This window comes from Mauremys mutica, chromosome 3 (assembly GCF_020497125.1).
Source record: "Mauremys mutica isolate MM-2020 ecotype Southern chromosome 3, ASM2049712v1, whole genome shotgun sequence".
Lineage (NCBI taxonomy): Eukaryota > Metazoa > Chordata > Testudines > Geoemydidae > Mauremys > Mauremys mutica.
In genome coordinates, this window is record NC_059074.1 from 4,224,560 (window position 1) to 4,242,121 (window position 17,562).

The 17,562-nt window shown below is 42.9% G+C and overlaps 1 protein-coding gene across 7 annotated transcripts in view; it reads right to left on the reverse strand.

Annotated features, from left to right (window-relative positions):
- The window catches only part of DTNB (dystrobrevin beta), a 354,166-nt gene that overhangs the window by 152,015 nt on the left and 184,589 nt on the right, over positions 1-17,562 (reverse strand). For all 7 annotated transcript variants that reach the window (XM_045010065.1, XM_045010062.1, XM_045010063.1 and 4 more), the window contains exon 10: positions 4,296-4,373. In XM_045010065.1, coding sequence (XP_044866000.1) covers positions 4,296-4,373 — 78 coding nt within the window. The remainder of the gene's footprint in view (positions 1-4,295; positions 4,374-17,562) is intronic.

The window sequence follows — 17,562 nt, forward strand, 5'->3', positions numbered from 1 at the left end:
CCGCAGTGGCCAGACCCTCAAAGACAACGCCTTTATCAAGGTCTGAGCAGCTTGCTAAGCTGAGGGGGAAGAACTGGAAAATTAAAGAAGAAATGTTTGCAGACCTCACTGCAGACTTCCCCCAAACTTGAAAACAAGCTGGAGATTGGATCTGAGAAATACCAGAGAAAGTGTTGCAGTGGCCAGAGACAGCATAGCCATGGCAAAAGTCACTTAGAGAAAGACAGGGTAATGCAGTGGCAACTCCTGGAGGCAACATAGACTCAGCCCTGGTCTACACTAAGCTCGGGGGTCGAACTAGGGTACGCGAATTCAGCTACGTGAATAACGTAGCTGAATTCGAACTACCCTAGTTCGACTTACTTACCGTCCAGACGCCGCGGAAGCGAACTCCGCGGCTCCAGGGTCGACTCCGGCAACTCCTCCTGCCGCGGTGGAGTACCGGAGTTCGAACTAGCGCTTCCGGGGTTCGAACTATCGCGTCTAGATCAGACGCGATAGTTCGAACTCCGAGCAGTCAAACTCGCCGCGTCGACCGTCCCGGTAAGTGTAAACGTACCCTCAGAATGCTCTGTTGCAGCACACAGACATTCCAGTGCCCTCAGCCAGGACCCAGTCATGTTCTGCAACCCCTGGACAATATAAAGTACTGGGAACACCAGCATATGTTCCCTCAATGAAACCTTACAGTTGTGCTCCCAGATACCATTCCTCTCCCAAGCTGAAGCTTAGGGCAGCAAGAACAATTGCCCCTGAGAACCCAGCTCTTTCATGCCATGTAACACATCTGGAACTTTGAGCCTCGACACCAGAAGGCAGAAGAACAAGAAGAGACAGAGGCAAGATGTATATTCACCTGTGAATTGGAGCCTGCTGTTGCTGTGTGCTGCCTTCCACTGCACTGTGTCACTTTAAAGCTGTGTTTCATTACTTTAATTAACAATTTATTTTTGGTTGTTACATAACAAATTGTTTTTAATAATAAAAACCTTTAAAATTAATTCAAAAGGACTTGGTAATGCATGTGTGACAAAGTGGGAATTTTCTGTAATGTTTTTATGATTCCTATGTGAGCCTTCGTTTCCCTCCGTACTTTGGATTGCTACCGACTGGGTGCAAAAGGTTAAAAAGCTGCTCTTGGGGCAGAGCAGGAAACATAAGGTATTGTCTTACATTACTGACTGGGATGGAATGAATGCGTCATTAAGCACTGACTGAAACTGACCCATATTGATGGAGGCTCCTCAAAGACAATGGGAGATGTAAGGACTGAACAACTGACACTTATACATGGGAAACTCCAGCAGGCAGGATGCGTGAACTCAGCGTGAAAGGTGTCATGTGGCTGGGATAAGAGGCTTTTGGGAGAGAGACAGCAGCTCTCACTTGGGATTGCCAAAGAGAGAGGGAGAGAGAGCCAAAAATGGATTCCACGGTAGCGTAGCTGTAAGGAGAGCTTGCTTGACCAGAATGGACTACGTCTTAACATTTATTTCTCTGCCACTTCCCAGAGCTGTGTTCCAGTTGGGTGATAAATCCTGCTCTGTTTTGAAAAGGCTGCCTGGTAACACTGAATATCCTTGCGGAGGTGCATTGATCCCTGGACTGCACGGGCAGAACACACCGTACAAAGCAGGAGTACTGGAGCCCAGAAGCTCAGTCTCAGAGGCATTGAGGCTATGTCCTACCCTAAAGGAAGAGTTAGGCCCCTTGGGGGTCTGGCATACTGAAGCGGTTCCTCCTAGGGACTGTTTAAAAGCTGGGGCATGCTGGGGATCTGTGACAGCATGGTACACAGAAAAAATGTAAATTTTGCACGTCATAAGTTTTTCTAAAAGTATACAAGCACAGACATGATAAAATAAGGAGTGCATAATGTGCCACTTCTACCACCCATAAAAGACACTCCAACGCTCACAATCCATTCTCCCCACTACTCCCTGGGATAATAGCTGGATGTACAGCCGCACATTTTCAGGCGTGAAGAGCAATATGCATCCCTGATAATATTGCCATGGCTGTTTCCATTTTCAACTGGCTGCTTAAACTGCTGAGCAAGTCTCCGCCACTCAATCTCCCATCCACTGTTAAGGCTTTCTCCTTTACTCTCACAGCTATTTTGCAAAATACAACATGTAGCTATAATCCTAGGCAAGTTAGCCCATAAAGAGAGCCACCTTCTTCCACTGCATGCATCTGATGAAGCGGGCTTTGGCCCACAAAAGCTTATGCCCAAATAAATTTGTTAGAGTCTAAGGGGCCACGAGGACTCCTCGTTGTTTTTGCTGATACAGACCAACATGGCTACCATTCTGATACCTTCTTTTCAGATCGCCAAATACACACTCCACTGTCATACTGATGCACTAGTTAAACAGTTCCTTCCTCCTGTCCAAGTGGTCTGTGAATTGCTTCATTAGCCAGTGAAGCAGAGGATAAACCAGGTCTCCCAGGATAACCAGAGCATTCTCCACACCATTAATGTTCATAGTGGTCTTGGGGGAAAAACCTCCTTTATTCTTTAAAGTAAAGAGAGAAGCAGTCTGAAAGATCCTAGCATTGTGGACCTTTCCACACCACCCTGCATTTATGTTTGCGAACATGTCACGGTGGTCAACCAGGCCTCGGAGCAACCATGTAGAAATACTCCTTTCTGTTTATAAACGCTGAGCCCTGGTGTGTGGGGCAAAAGATAGGGACATGGGTCCCATCAATTACCCCAGCCCAGTTTGGGAACCCCATGCATACAATGCCATCAAAAAATCTCCTGAGCATCACCAAGCTTTAAAAACTAATACAATGGTACCTTATGCATGACATCATACACCTGCCTCACAATGGACCCACCAGTGATCTCCCAATGCCAAATTGGCTGGCTATAGACAGGTAACATTTGGGGGTGGGTTGGCTTCCAGATGGAATGGTGACACGCTTCTCAATGGGTATGGGGCACTGCATGCTGGCCTGGTGCTGCTGTGGCTCCAGGCTAGTTCAGCACTGATCTCAAAAAGGTTGTCTTCACCATTGTGATGGGGTTCACTCACCACTGTGGCGCCTCCTGCTGGCTGTCCTGGGGATTAGCTGTGTCCACCAGTGCACCCTCTTCTGGTGATGTCCAGCCGCTGTCACTTCTGCTCCAAGACCCACGTCACTCCAAGGACTGCAGCATCTTCTTCAGGACACAGCCCTCCAGTTGCGCTGCACTCTGTGCTCCTCCACTTCCAGGGGACAGTATCGCAGTCCGCTGTCCAGCCACTTCCCTCAGTGGCTACTGCAGCCAATTGGCCACTTCCTCAGTGGCAAGGTGGGAGGGGAGAAACCCGGGCCCACCTACTACTCCAGGTCCCGGCCCAGGGATTCTGTAGATGGCTGCCACTTGCTGCATCCCCTCTGACTCCTCAGTAGATCTCCCTGGCCCATTTCCCTGTGGCCTCAGCACCCTCATTGCCCTTGCTTCAGGGCTCAGCCTGCAGATCCCTGCAGCCCACCAGGGACTGTCTTTAGCTTCCCCAGTCTCTGCCTGTAGCACTGCTTTGTCCAGGGTGCTTGCTGCCTTCAGGTTGCAAGGCAGCCAGTCCTCCTCCCTCTTCAAGGTTCAAGGAGTGAAATTCTGCCACCAAATTCTGCTGATCATTCCAGGTCTGCAGAACTATCTTCTCTCATCAACTGATGCTGATTTCCAAAGCCCAAAAACAGTGCTGTGAAGCTGCTGCAAGAAGAGCTTGTGAAATAGCAGTTGCTCGGTGTCCTCCTCGTCTTCCTTGTCCTCCTCCTCTGCTGCTGCTGGAGGAGCCACTGCTACAGCCACATCATCTGCTCAGTAGTGCACAGCTGTCCTGTGTGCACACTATTAGTAGAGCTTACATATTGCGCACTAACCACTGTGCGTCACACAATATGAACTAACCACTCCATGTAGATCAGGCCTCAGGAATCTCAAAAGAAACTACGCAATTGGTTTCTACTTTGTGTGAAGAACAGGCATTAACAAAGGCAATAAAACAGCAAGACCGGTCTTTCTGAACGGCTTTGGAGGAAATACCCTCCATAAAACTTTAGCATCAGCTAATTCAGTCATATTTCTGTAGTAAAAATTATTCAATACAAGAAAATAGCTCTTTAAAGAGATCAAAAAGCAGCAGTGGCAATCAAGCCTTTTGTTATGAACCTCAGACACACTCGGAGCAGCTGCAGTAGCACTTCAAATAAGTCAGAACACTAACAGTGACGCAAAATTCATTCTATTTATACCTCTTGCAAAGCTGTAAACAGTAAATTTAGTGAGGTATAGCTACCTTTTTGTTGGAGTGGGTGCTCCGGAGGACATATGGGTAACCATAGTGTCATTCATGTTGGTCAGAGGTCGAGGAGGACTAAAATAGAAATAACGTATTCCATGTTAATGATTAAAAAACAGCAGTAAATACAGATAAACGTGAAAACAAAACTATTATTCTGTGTAACAACATTAGGTCAAAGGTACAACTAATTCAAATACCTAAGTAACAGCAGTCCCTACAGAGGTAGGGGTGTTGTGTTCAGATTGCCTTAAAGAGTTCATGTGTCAGGTTAAAATGAAGGTAAAAACGGTTATTTATCTGCACGGTAACTGTTGTTCTTCAATATGTTGTGCACATATACATTCCACAGCAGGTGTTTGTGCACCCAATGCACTTGAGTCAGATTTCTGCCTGCAGTACAACTAGGAGACATGTGCTCCTGCTCTTCTCATGCTCTCAGGCAAGGGCATAAAAGAGGTGTGGTCATCACTTCCCTCATTGTTCCTTCGCACTGGCATATGTAATGTTCAATGTAGCAGGGAAGTTGGAAGGGTCGTGGAATATATGTATGTGCAATGGAAAATGTATGTTGAAGAACCACACTTACTGTATGCGTAAGTAACTGTTTTTTGAAACTCTGAGTGATTGTGCACATATATATTCCACAGCAGGTGACTCACCAGCAGTTCCCTTGTAGGTGGAGGGACTTTGAATCATCTGAACAGAGACTGTAACACCAACTTGCCAAAGTTGCATCATTACAAGAGGCCTGACTGATGGTATAGTAAGCAGAACAAGTATGTACAGGCGACCATGTCACTTCCTTGCAGACAGAACAAGGTAGTGGTGTTCTATGTAAGAACTTGTACCACCTAGTTCCTGATGCTGGACAAACATTTTGCAGACCTGAAGAATAGCTTGGAGCTCTAATATGTTTATATGAAGTGTTCTGCAGCTCCCTTGGAATGCCAGAAGCCTGTAGTGAAGAATAACGCTGCATGGAGATTGCAGTGACCACAGAATGCAAAGCCATATCAGCAGCATCTATTGCTGCCTTGAGGTATGCATGAGCTGTAAGATATCCCTCTGAAACCAAAACTAAAAACTGTTCTTTATACTCCTCTGACAATTTGTCAGCAAATTTAGAAATGGCAGATAAACTAATAAAGTTATATTTTGACAAAAGAACCTAATAATTAGCAACTCTCATTTGAAGAGTGGCAGTAGAATAAACCGTTTGGTTGTATAAATCAGTCTCTTAAATGTCTTATCTTTGGGAGTGGCCTTAAGATGGGGTTGATGGGACCTCTCATTAAACCACCAAAGAATCAGGAACTAGATGGGTAAAGAAACAGTCAAAATCTTATTGAGGGACTTGGTATCATCTGTGCACAACACTTCCTGGGGCAGGAGTCTAATATTAGGAAAGTGCATGGATTCTCTTGCACAAGTTCCACCTGCGCCCCTACAGAACTGGCCACCACTTCATGAGGTCCTGAAAAAACTCTGAAGTACTGGGGAGGCAGAGGCGAGACAAGGACTCTGGAGAGACAGCCTCATCTGGTGAAGATGAAGAACTCTGAGGGGTGGCAAGATCTAGGGTTCCTCCATTAATTCTCCCTCCATGGGTCCTAACAAGAAACCCCCTGACCTAAACAACCCAAACATTTTTGGGTCACAACTCACTTCCCCAATTTTTGTCAATGCATCATGATGCTTATATTATGCACTCTTTGGGACACAAACTGTCTCCTTATAAACTGTCTTTACATAAAGTGCAATGTATACCCCTGCTGCTGTATAAATACTATTTATTTGTAGTAAGTGGGATGTATGTGTTATTGAATTGTGAAGACAGATGTAAAGCAAGGAGCATAACAAAATGAACCTCAGCAAAATATGCACTAAGGCAACAATGATCAGTTCCCAGTGCACTTCCAACCTGTTGGGCGAGTGTACAGTACATCCATACCCAAAATCCACAAAAGAGCAAGAGCATACATAAATGTTCTCTCTTGCTGTCTGTAAAAATGGCAATATATATTATATATTATGAGGTGCAGGGATTTTTTGCAGAATTCATTTAAATTAATGCAACTCACAGTAAGCAATTGCATTTATTAGGGGTATAATTATTTTCACCTTCTGAAGGTTTAAATATATGTTGTGTTGGTATGTGGTGTCAAAGTCAATTTTTTTATTATAATGCTGCTGTTAGGCAACTTCTTTCATAATAAAAGACGTAACTCAGCATTCTCAATCTGCTCTCAGCTTCATTAAGAGGCATCTCCATAGGTTCTTTCCAGTTCTATAAATACCACTGTCCTCAATTTTCCACCTAAAATCCCACTCACAGTGATAATGATATAGGGAAAAAATGTCTAAATATGAACATGTGGCTAAAAGATTTCTGCTTGCAGAATTCTGTCTTCTTTACTACACACACTAGAGCCTTCCTAAGTCCAGCTCTTTTCTTGGGGTCATTTAGACATTTTACTGAACATATTCCAAAAAAACCTTGAACATTCTTAAGGTGGCACTCCATTTCCTTATGTAACCAAGATAGAAAAGCCATTTGTTCATGAAATCAGTAGTGTGCTGTAATCATGCACACAGTACTAACAGAAGTAATAAAAAAGCTGTCTTCAGAAGGATGCTCTAATACTGAAGCAGAAGCAGTCTGGTGGAGTAAAAGAAAATGGCACCATTACTGTTAGTCCAGGGCAAGCCCATTATTCCAAAACTTCTGATTAAAAGAAACTTACTTGAGTTCCCCCAACAAAGGAGACAACTCTGGGCATCTGCTATAGAGCAGCAGGAAAAGAGAACAAGAAAAAAAAATTCCTGAATCAAATATCAAGGCTATCTAAGCAGAAGAATTCTATTCTCACGGGGAATTTAACTATCCACGTAGCTATTGAGTATACTCAGAAAGATTTCTAACTTCCAGAACTAGAAGTCACTTAATGATTCAGAAAGTACAGAGTCAAACCAGAGAAGCAGCCACCTTGAATTTCCTTCCTACTTATCACAAGAAAAGAATTTAGGAAAGGAATTTGTAAGCTCTTCAGAGCCGGGACCATGCCCTTCAGTGCGTTTGTGCACCACCTAGCACAGCGAGGTCACAAGAATTATTTCCATTCTAAACAGATTTGCAGAGACAGGGATAAACGTTTCACAGAATGAAGCAGTATATGGGTATGAGATTTAGCAATGTATCCATTTGCAGCACTTTCCTCATCAATGGTCTCTATCACCAAGTTCAGGAAACAGTTTCCCCATGGTTGTTGATGTATTCTTGACTGTTTATTTTATGCACTAAAAATCTATTAGGCTATTTTGTCAAAGGGATCTTTATTTTTCATGAATGTCGTAGTACTAAGTCTGATTGATGAATGCCCTAAATAAACTGCTTAGGGAACATTACAAAATTCAGTGTTTTCTAATCCTAATATTTATTTTATCTTTTCTTTTAATTTTGGTATGTATATTTATAATTTATCATCTTCATCTCTTCTGTCATCTGCTCATTTGTTTTTAAGGCTTCTCTCACTGTGGCAGGTAAACATACATCATACCAGCGTACGGGCACCTTACACCATTAAGCAAAGAAATAACCTCTTCAAAATAAGACTTAATTAAACCTCTGCTTCCTGCTAAAAAATGATGAAACAGTAAGAGTCAATCAAAGGTAAGAACGATGAGCAGGAACCATATGGAATCTGCACGTGAAAACTCCTGGGGAAGAAAAGTACTCTTTACAATCCTTTGGCCATCTCTGAGAAAGGGAAAAATGAACCCCACTGAAGGTCCTTCCCATTCCCCTCACCAATTTCTCAAACAAGTCAACACAATCTCACAGGTGATTAATTGCTATAGTTCGAATAAAAATTAACAAGGATCCCTTATTTTTGTCTTTGTTTATTGCCAAGAAGAGAGAGTCAGCTACAGATAAAACTGTGTCTGTACTAAACACAAGTCTAAAAACAGACAGGTAGTAGGGATCATAAGGTCCTGAAGACACTGAAGTTGCTTCAACTTCACCTATTCTCAATAATCCTCCCTAAAAGTGAGAAGCTGAGATTGATCAGTAATTGCGTGCAGGGGCGGCTCTAGGTATTTTGCCGCCCCAAGCACGGCAGGCAGGCTGCCTTCGGCGGCTTGCCTGCCGGAGGTCCCCAGTCCCGCGGATTTGGCGGCAGCCTGCGGGAGGTCCGCCGAAGCCGCGGGACCAGCGGACCCTCCGTAGGCAAGCCACCGAAGGCAGCCTGCCTGCCGCCCTCGCGGTGACCAGCAGAGCGCCCCCCGTGGCTTGCCGCCCCAGGCACGCGCTTGGCGTGCTGGTGTCTGGAGCTGCCCCTGATTGCGTGTTAATGTCACTATCTAGTTCCCTGAGTAGGAAGTTCCCCACCATTTAAGGGTGGTGAAAGGAAGTGTGAATAATCTCCCTCAGTAATAGGCCTAAAATCCTTGCAGGTCTTCAGTCGGCCTTGGGGACAAGAGTTCAGCATACAGGCAATGGATACAACTCTCTCAATACATCTAAGACTTCAATAAATAAGAGGAACTCAGTAATACCTTCACTGTGCTGGGCCCGGTCAGCCCAAATTTGATGGATCTTTTCAGAAAAGCGTACAGATTACAAAAAATCAACTCTAACCCAACTGAGGCAAGCAGAATTGACCAGACTGTCTTCCACTCTGAACAGTTCCCCTGTATGGGACACTGTTGATCTGTAGCAAAGGAAAGGAATTACTTATTTGCCTCTGTCAGCACAGCGAAGAAAAGTAAAAATTCTCTAAAATGTAACTAAAGGTAATAATTGGAGATATACCAATCTTCTAGAACTGGACGGGACCTTGAAAGGTCACCGAGTCCAGCCCCCTGCCTTCACTAGCAGGACCAATTTTTGCCCCAGATCCCCAAGTGGCCCCCTCAAGGATTGAACTCACAACCCTGGGTTTTTAGCAGGCCAATGCTCAAACCACTGAGCTATCCCTCACCAACTGATCTGATTGAGAGCAAGTTTTCCACTGCTATCATTCAGTTTCCTCACTTGTTGCTTCATTAGTATACAGAAGTGTCATAGAATTGGAAGGGACCTCAGGAGGTCATCTAGTCCAACCCCCTGCTCAAAGCAGGACCAATCCCCAACTAAATCCCCAAATGGTCTCTTCAAGGATTGAATTCTCAACCCTGGGTTTAGCAGGCCAATGCTCAAACCACTGAGCTATATATATCACTGTGATCACTGAGGACAATGTGAAGGTAGAATGAAATGAAGGTGTCAATCTAACAGTGTTTGTAGACAAAAGGTTGCCACAATACTCACAAAACCATCAGCAAAATGGTTCAGTGATGAAGCAGAACAATCCATCAGTCACATCTGGAACTCAGAGCTATTGACCTCTGGGGGGAGAGGAGGGGAGGGTAGAGGGGGGAATTAAGTAGGCCCCTCATCCTAAAGGAGTAAGGTGAGGCTGTGATTTCAGCCCGGAGAGGTCAGAAGTCTGTCCATGTCAGAAGTGTACCATGACATCTCAAATCTCTACTCCCATCCCACAGATAAGACCTAGAGTGTATTGTGACATTGCACTCCATACGATTTTATGAAAATATGCTAATGAGTGTGAATATAATGTGATTGGAATATGCTTCATGCAAAAGGTCATTGGGAACTGGGTATCTGGGTGCTGGAGACAGGAGCACTTCTTAAGCTGTTTTCACTTAAGTCTGCAGCTTTGGAGAACGTGGTTCAGACCTGGGTCTGTGTTTGCAGGAGGCTAGTGTGTCTGGCTCAACAAGACAGGGTACTGAAGTCCCAAGCTGGCAGGGAAAATGGGCTCAGAGGTAGTCTCAGCACATCAAGTGGCAGCCCCAAGAGGATCTCTGTGACCAAACCCGTCACATGTATTTCATATAAAATATCATTAATTTGAAAAATATTATACCACCACCAACTACACACTGCAGCAATTTAGAAAAGTAAATATTTTGAACGCACAGTGGTCAACACTGAAGTAAATGCCAACATATGCTAAGAGTTATCACATAGGAATGTCTGAAATACCACCCTTCTATAGGAAATAATCAGGGAAATTACATGATAGACTTTTTTAAAATGGTAGACCACTGTACTTATACAGGTATAAAATGAATGTATCTGAAATCTTATGCTTTCTCTTGTTTTTTTTTAATATGTGAAGCGTTAACCTGGTGTGAATCACTGGCTCAGGTTTGGTGCAATGACGTGGCATGTTTCTAAAGTAGTGACTTTTTCAGTAATTATTATTTATCATGTGTAATGTGGACGTGCCTAGGACCCCAGTCATGGACCAAGAACCCATTGTACTAAGCACTGTACAAACACACACCAAAAAGACAGAGCGCTTACAATCTAAGCATAGAACTGTATACAACAACAAATGAATACAAACAGCCAGACTGGAGTGAACCACATGAAAACAATATTATTTGCATTACCATAGAACCTAGGAGACCTAGTCATAGATCAGGATCCCATCATGCTAGGCATTGTACAAACACAGAACAAGATGGCCGCTGCCCCACTGAGCTTACAATCCAAGTATAAGACAAGAGACAACAAATGGACATGGACAGACACACACAAGAATACAAGGAAACAAAGAGACAACATTGGTCAGCATAGCTGGCAATAGTATCGGTGTATGGGGAGCTCCTCCTATGTGTGAGGGGCAGCATGAGAAAGCAGTAAGGTGCAATGAAGGCTGGTATCGTTGGTAGAGCAGAGGCAGAGCCAACATCCTGATATCATAAGACAACTAGTAGGTAGCGTCGGAACAGGCCATGAAAGTGAAGACAAGCAGGTTGTGTCTGATGCAATGGAGAAGGATTAATAGGTTCCAAGGTCAGAAGAGACCATTGTGATCATCTAGTTTGACCTCCTGTATAGTACAGGCCAGAGCAACACTCCAATGCAGAAACTACAGAACCCGAACCACCAAAAAAGAAAATCAACCTTCTGCTGGGGGCATCTGACTCAGATGATGAAAATGAACCCAAGCGTTGGTCTGCACTGCTTTGAATTGTTATCAAGTAGAACCCAGAAGGGACATATGAATCTTTAGCACATCTGGCACGTAAATATCTTGTGATGCCAGTTACAACAGTGCCATGAGAATGCCTGTTCTCACTTTCAGGTGACATTGTAAACAAGAAGCAGGCAGCATTATCTCCTGCAAATGTAAGCAAACTTGTTTGTCTGAGCAATTGGCTGAATAAGGAGTAGGACTGAGTGGACTTGCAGGCTCTAAAATTTTACAGTGTTTTATTTTTGAATGTGGGTTTTTTTTAACATAATTCTACATTTGTAAGTTCAGCTTTCATGATAAAGAGATTGCACTACAGTACTTGTATTAGGTGAATTGAAAATACTATTTCTTTTGGTTTTTTACAGTGCAAATACTTGTAATCAAAAATAAATATAAAGTGAGCACTGTACACTTTATATCCTGTGTTGTAACTGAAATCAACATATTTGAAAATGTAGAAAACATTCACAAATATTTAAATAAATGGTATTCTATTATTGTTTAACAGTGCAATTAATCACAATTAATTTTTTTAATTGTGTGATTAATTGTGATTAATTTTTTTAATCACTTGACAGCCCTACTAGAAATAATTCAGAACCATCACATTCTGTATGATGCAAGCCTCTGTATCTGCAGAGTCTTACTTCTGTTACTGTGATCTACCTGCTCCCTTCCCTCCTAGTCATTATTACTAGAACTTGACACATTTTTTTGGCTGAAACTTTCTTCCAGTGAAAAATAGAGAATCAGAGTTTCCCAAAGAGTTTAGCAAATTCATGTGTTGGCCCATCTATAAGGAAGAGTAAAGTATCATGTGAGCTGATAGAAAAACTCATCCAAGCTCTTTACTTGCACAGTGTTTCTGATCTTGAACCAATCTGTTTGCAAGCTGCTCTGTTGCTAATAGGCTTGCACATGAATGAATTTATCTTCAGACACCCCAGAGGCAGACAAATATTTCTCTCCCCACTTTTACAGCTGTGGAACAGATGGATGCCCAAAGTTACACAAAGTTTGTGACACATCTACTAATTAGTCCTCTTCTCACAATAGCTTTAGAAGACCAAGTTAAAAGGTGAGAGAGAGCTTTCAGCAAAGGGGAAAATTGAAGGTAGATTCTCATAGGTCTTCAGGGGAAACAGTCTATAGGGCTATTATTAAATAACATTTAGATTAAAACACCTTCAGGCCATTCCCTAACCAACAGTCTTACTTCTCCACTCTGTGCCTAAAGAGTTTAACAAATGCTGAAAATGCTTTCAGAAAAATGTGTGTTAAACCTGTCATCTACCCATTTGCTTTGAAACAGATCAACCTGGACATTAATAGGTCATAGTATACCTTTGAAAACACCGTTTGTTAACACAGAACTAGAAGGATGAATTTTCCTCTCAAATGTTTCCTATCCTTACATGTTTGTTATATTATTTAGGAGATGAAATTCTCATCATTAGCTACTGCGTCGGCCCTTGTCTGCAGTATCTATTGCTAAGTAGGAGGAAGTGAACGTACGATTCTTCCTTTTTCTGTACAGCCTAATGTTTATATATATGAACACCATTATTTACTATTCCAATCTAAATACCGATTCTCTGCTTTCTTGCACACTACTGAATGAAAGAATAAACTAATTAGACTATGAGAATGGTTGAGATATATCTATTCTATACCAAGCGTGGACAGAGGACAAAGAGAGAGAAGGAAAACCTATTTAAAAACTCAGTATTTCACAACCAAGAAAGAACCTTGCCTCATACAGAAAAAGAGGAAGGTGGTGATATACTCTTGCTTCCTGGAGCGAGTGGTCTTAGAATGAAGTGATCAAAGGCTCGATATCTAGTTGGCAGCCAGTATCAAGCGGAGTGCCCCAGGGGTCGGTCCTGGGGCTGGTTTTGTTCAATATCTTTATTACTGATCTGGATGATGGGATAGATTGCACTCTCAGCAAGTTTGCAGATGACACTAAGCTGGGGGGAGAGGTAGATATGCTGGAGGGTAGGGATAGGGTCCAGAGTGACCTAGACAAATTGGAGGATTGGGCCATAATAAATCTGATGAGGCTCAACAAGGACAAGTGCAGAGTTCTGCACTTTGGGCGGAAGAATCCCAGTGACTGCTACAGGCTGGCTAAGCAGCAGTTCTGCAGAAAAGGACCCGGGAATTACAGTGGACAAGAAGCTGGATATGAGTCAGCAGTGTGCCCCTGTTGCCAAGAAGGCCGACGGCATACTGGGCTGTATTAGTAGAAGCACTGCCAGCAGATTGAGGGAAGTGATTATTCCCCTCTATTGGGGAAGTATTGGTCCCCACAAAACAGAAGGAATGTGGACAAATTGGAGAGAGTCCAGCAGAGGGAAACGAAAATGATTAGGGGGCTGGGGCACATGACTTATGAGGAGAGGTTGAGGGAACCGGGCTTGTTTAGTCTGCAGAAGAGAAGAGTGAAGGGGTATTTGACAGCAGCCTTCAACTACCTGAAGGGGATTCCAAAGAGAATGGAGCTCAGCTATTCTCAGTGGTGGCAGATGACAGAACAAGAAGCAATGGTTTCAAGTTTCAGTGGGGAAGGGCTAGACTGGATATTAGGAAACACTATTTCACTAGGAGGGTGGTGAAGCACTGGAACGGGTTACCTAGGGAGGTGGTGGAATCTCCATCCTGAGGGGTTTTTAAGGCCCATCTTGACAAAGCCCTGGCTGGTATGATTTAGTTGGTATTGGTCCTGCTTTGAGCAGGGGATTTGACTAGATGACCTCCTGAGGTCTCTTCCAACCGTCATATTCTATGATTCTATGAACTGCAGTGGGTTTGCAGGTGGAGATGAGGACAGAAGAGCCACCACCACCAGAGGGCACACCCGCTGACCAGAGCTAATTCCCAAAACGGCCAACAGGAGGCGCCAGTGTGGTAAGTGACCGAGTGACAGGATTCAAAAAATCCCTCAAAAATAAAATTGTATTTCCCCCTTTAAAAATGATGGTCTTACTCTTGTTTTTAAAAGGCTTGGTCTTTTTTGGCTCTCCCACCCCTTTAAAATATACATTCATTAGAAATATAGGACTAGGTCCTCAGCTGTACTTACAGCCCTCGTTACACTGCAAGGGAATCACCAGGTAGCAACCTCTGGACATGGCAAAAAGTGGGGGAGATGGAACAGGAGTGCAGCTGCACTCCAGCTATCCCTTGCTGACAATTCAGCATCTAGGGCAACCATCTTTGCTTCTCCTTTGAATCCTGCACCAAGAAGAGCTCAGCTGGACCTGAGGATCCAGCCCATCTGGTTCTGATTTTTCTCACTGCAGGAGAGAGTGGAGCCAACGTTTAGATGTCCTGAATAAACATATCACAGCTGAAGAAACCTCAGCTGTAGCTCTCCTGGTCTCCAGATGAGAGGGGGCTTCTATATACACTTTTCAGGGAGCCATATTTGATAAACTATTTAAACAGCTTTCTGATATGCTCCAAGAATTAGTATGGATGCACTAAAACTGCTGTCTTAGACCTGTGCTTAAACAATTTTCTGAGGTAGGAGCTTAGGTTAGAAAACTTTTCTTTAAAAAACCCAACAGCACATCATCTTACAGAGTTTTGCTCCATTAGTATAACAATGGCATTGTTGAGTTTTAGATTTATTGTTTCTTCATTACTCCCAGTTTAGCTTTCTTCAGTTTACAAGAAAGTACATGGTTATTCTGTCTGATGTTCAAATCTAACCTGGAATCTAAGGGCAGGTCTACACTAAGGGCGGGGGTCGAATTAGGGTACGCAAATTCAGCTACGTGAATAGCGTAGCTGAATTCGAAGTACCCTAATTCGAACAACTCACCCGTCCAGACGCGGCAGGGTCGAACTCCGCGGCTCCCCCGTCGACTCCGCCAACTCCTTTTGCCGAGGTGGAGTACCGGAGTCGACCGCGGCGCTTCTGGAGTTCGAACTATCGCGTCTAGATCAGACGCGATAGTTCGAACTCCGAAAAGTCGAACTCTCCGCGTCGAACCGGCAGGTAAGTGTAGACGTACCCTAAGACAAGATGGATTCTTTCTGGCTTGTGCATCACCAGCAAAGATAATGAAGACCAAATTCTGCCCTCACTTACACTGGCACAACTCTCTTTTCCTCAGTGGAATTATGATAGGAGGTATAAATGATAGGAGGATTTGGCTCTCCAGTTTGAAGTTAACGATTCTGTTGATGATGCATGAGCCATAACATAATCTGACCCACTTTTCCACAGATCTGATGGCACTTCAGAGCTAACATTTATTTTAGTTACAGAAGTGAGCAGATGTGACTCTAAATGCATCCAGGGATCAGTTCTGAATAAGAAGGAACCATTTTTATACAGTCACCTTTCAGAGTAGAATTACATGGTTTCCACGCAAGTGCAGACAGCGCCTCAGGGCATCTGAAGATTCAAATCAATTCCCATTTCATCTCTGCTCTATTTAGGTGCTTATTTTAGCTCGTAGGGACCCTGGGAGAGCTGCTGCTCAGGTTTCAGTATTGAGTTTTGATGTCACCATTCAGATCCTCCAAAGATTTATCAAAATCCTCCAGCAAAGAGTAGGAAATTGGTACCTGATATTTCTAGCATAAAATAAAATAGAGGGCTGTCTTTATTTACAGTCAAGAAGAAAAAGGGCACACTTTTAGCCTTCGCAGTTCACCTTTAAAATGAAATTCAAGCCATATATATATATTCTGACTTACCATGCCACAGTTTTACAGCAAGTTAAGAACTGCATTTGAGGAAGGCAATCCAATGTAAACCTATAATTCTACTTATAATCAGTGCTTATGGTTGAGGGCCAATTTTTATAGTATTGCAAGGGAAACAGAAACAAAAAAGATCTTTAAGAAAGATCCTAAAACAAACTTTGTTTTCCTAACTTCCTTTTCATAGGTTCCCCATTCTGCAAATGCTTCTATACATTTTAAAACAGGCAGAAGAGAGTAGGAGAGGGAAGAAGCATACTGTGTTTTTTCAACCATGTTTTTTATTTTAAAGTGAATTTATTTTGGTAGGAGATATCCAGGAGAGCTCTGGAGACTCAAATCCTTTGTTTATCCACAGAACAGGCAAAGCACAGGAAGTGGCCAGGCAAATTATCTTGTTACCAGCTCAGATATGTCTAAATGACGTTCTGGAGAAATCAACTCTAGGAATGAAAAGAGACATTCGTTTCTATGGCTTATTCGATATTTGAGTTCTCTGATGAGCATGCCAACAAGGAGACCAGTAGTACCAAGCTGCCTTTATAACATATGGACCTATGTCCACCAATTCATTTCAGGTGGTTCAAACAACCTTCAAATATGAAGCCTTTTGGCTATTGAAATAGCGAAGACCTAGAAATAAAAGGCTCCGCAGTTCTTTACCAGCTCCGTAAGTATGCAGTCTCCAATTTTTTTTTAACTTTTGTGAACAATGATTATATAGTTATTATAATAATTGATACAACTATCATTCCAGGAAGGCAGAGGGCATTTTTATTTTGCCTTCCGAGTACAAGTGTTAGTATGACAGTCAGCAATTCTTCGTTGTATAATACTACATTCTGACAGTATATTTATGAGAAGGAATGGAGAGTCTTAAATAATTGCTCATACTTTCCCAAGGTGAGCACCAAAAGAAAAAATCACTTATGCCGAGCCAACAATCTGTTCCCACAAAAAGGGGAGGTTACAACAACCATAGTGTAAAAATCGGTGACAACCCTTCTATTCCACTGCAAACCATGTGAGCTACTTTTAAAAGGTTTTATGATAGTTTGCATAGTTATGACCCAGTTCCAATTCATTGGTAGTTGCAGTTTTGGCCTGTTTCTTATTACAAATGATGGGGAAACTGCTAATGGTCTGTGCTTAAACTACTCAATGTGTGGGGGGGTTGATTGGTGTGGATTAGGGTTGGGAAATGCTGTCCTCCTAAATCATTTTTTAAGTAACTTCCCCCAGTATGGAGCTTGTATCTGTTTTTGATTCCTATCTAATTTTCTGCTCTTACTAATTAATAGCCCAGTCAAAAGCTCTCTTGGGGAATGGGGGATAGGGAGCAGGAAAACTTAATGTGTAATCCAACAATTTGGGTTAAATGTATAAGCCAACAATAGCAGACTGAATGTTTGCCAAAGGAGATTTTTATCATCATCATCTTTGGCTAGTGTAATATTTTTACTACTTAATCATTCATTGCTAATGGCAGG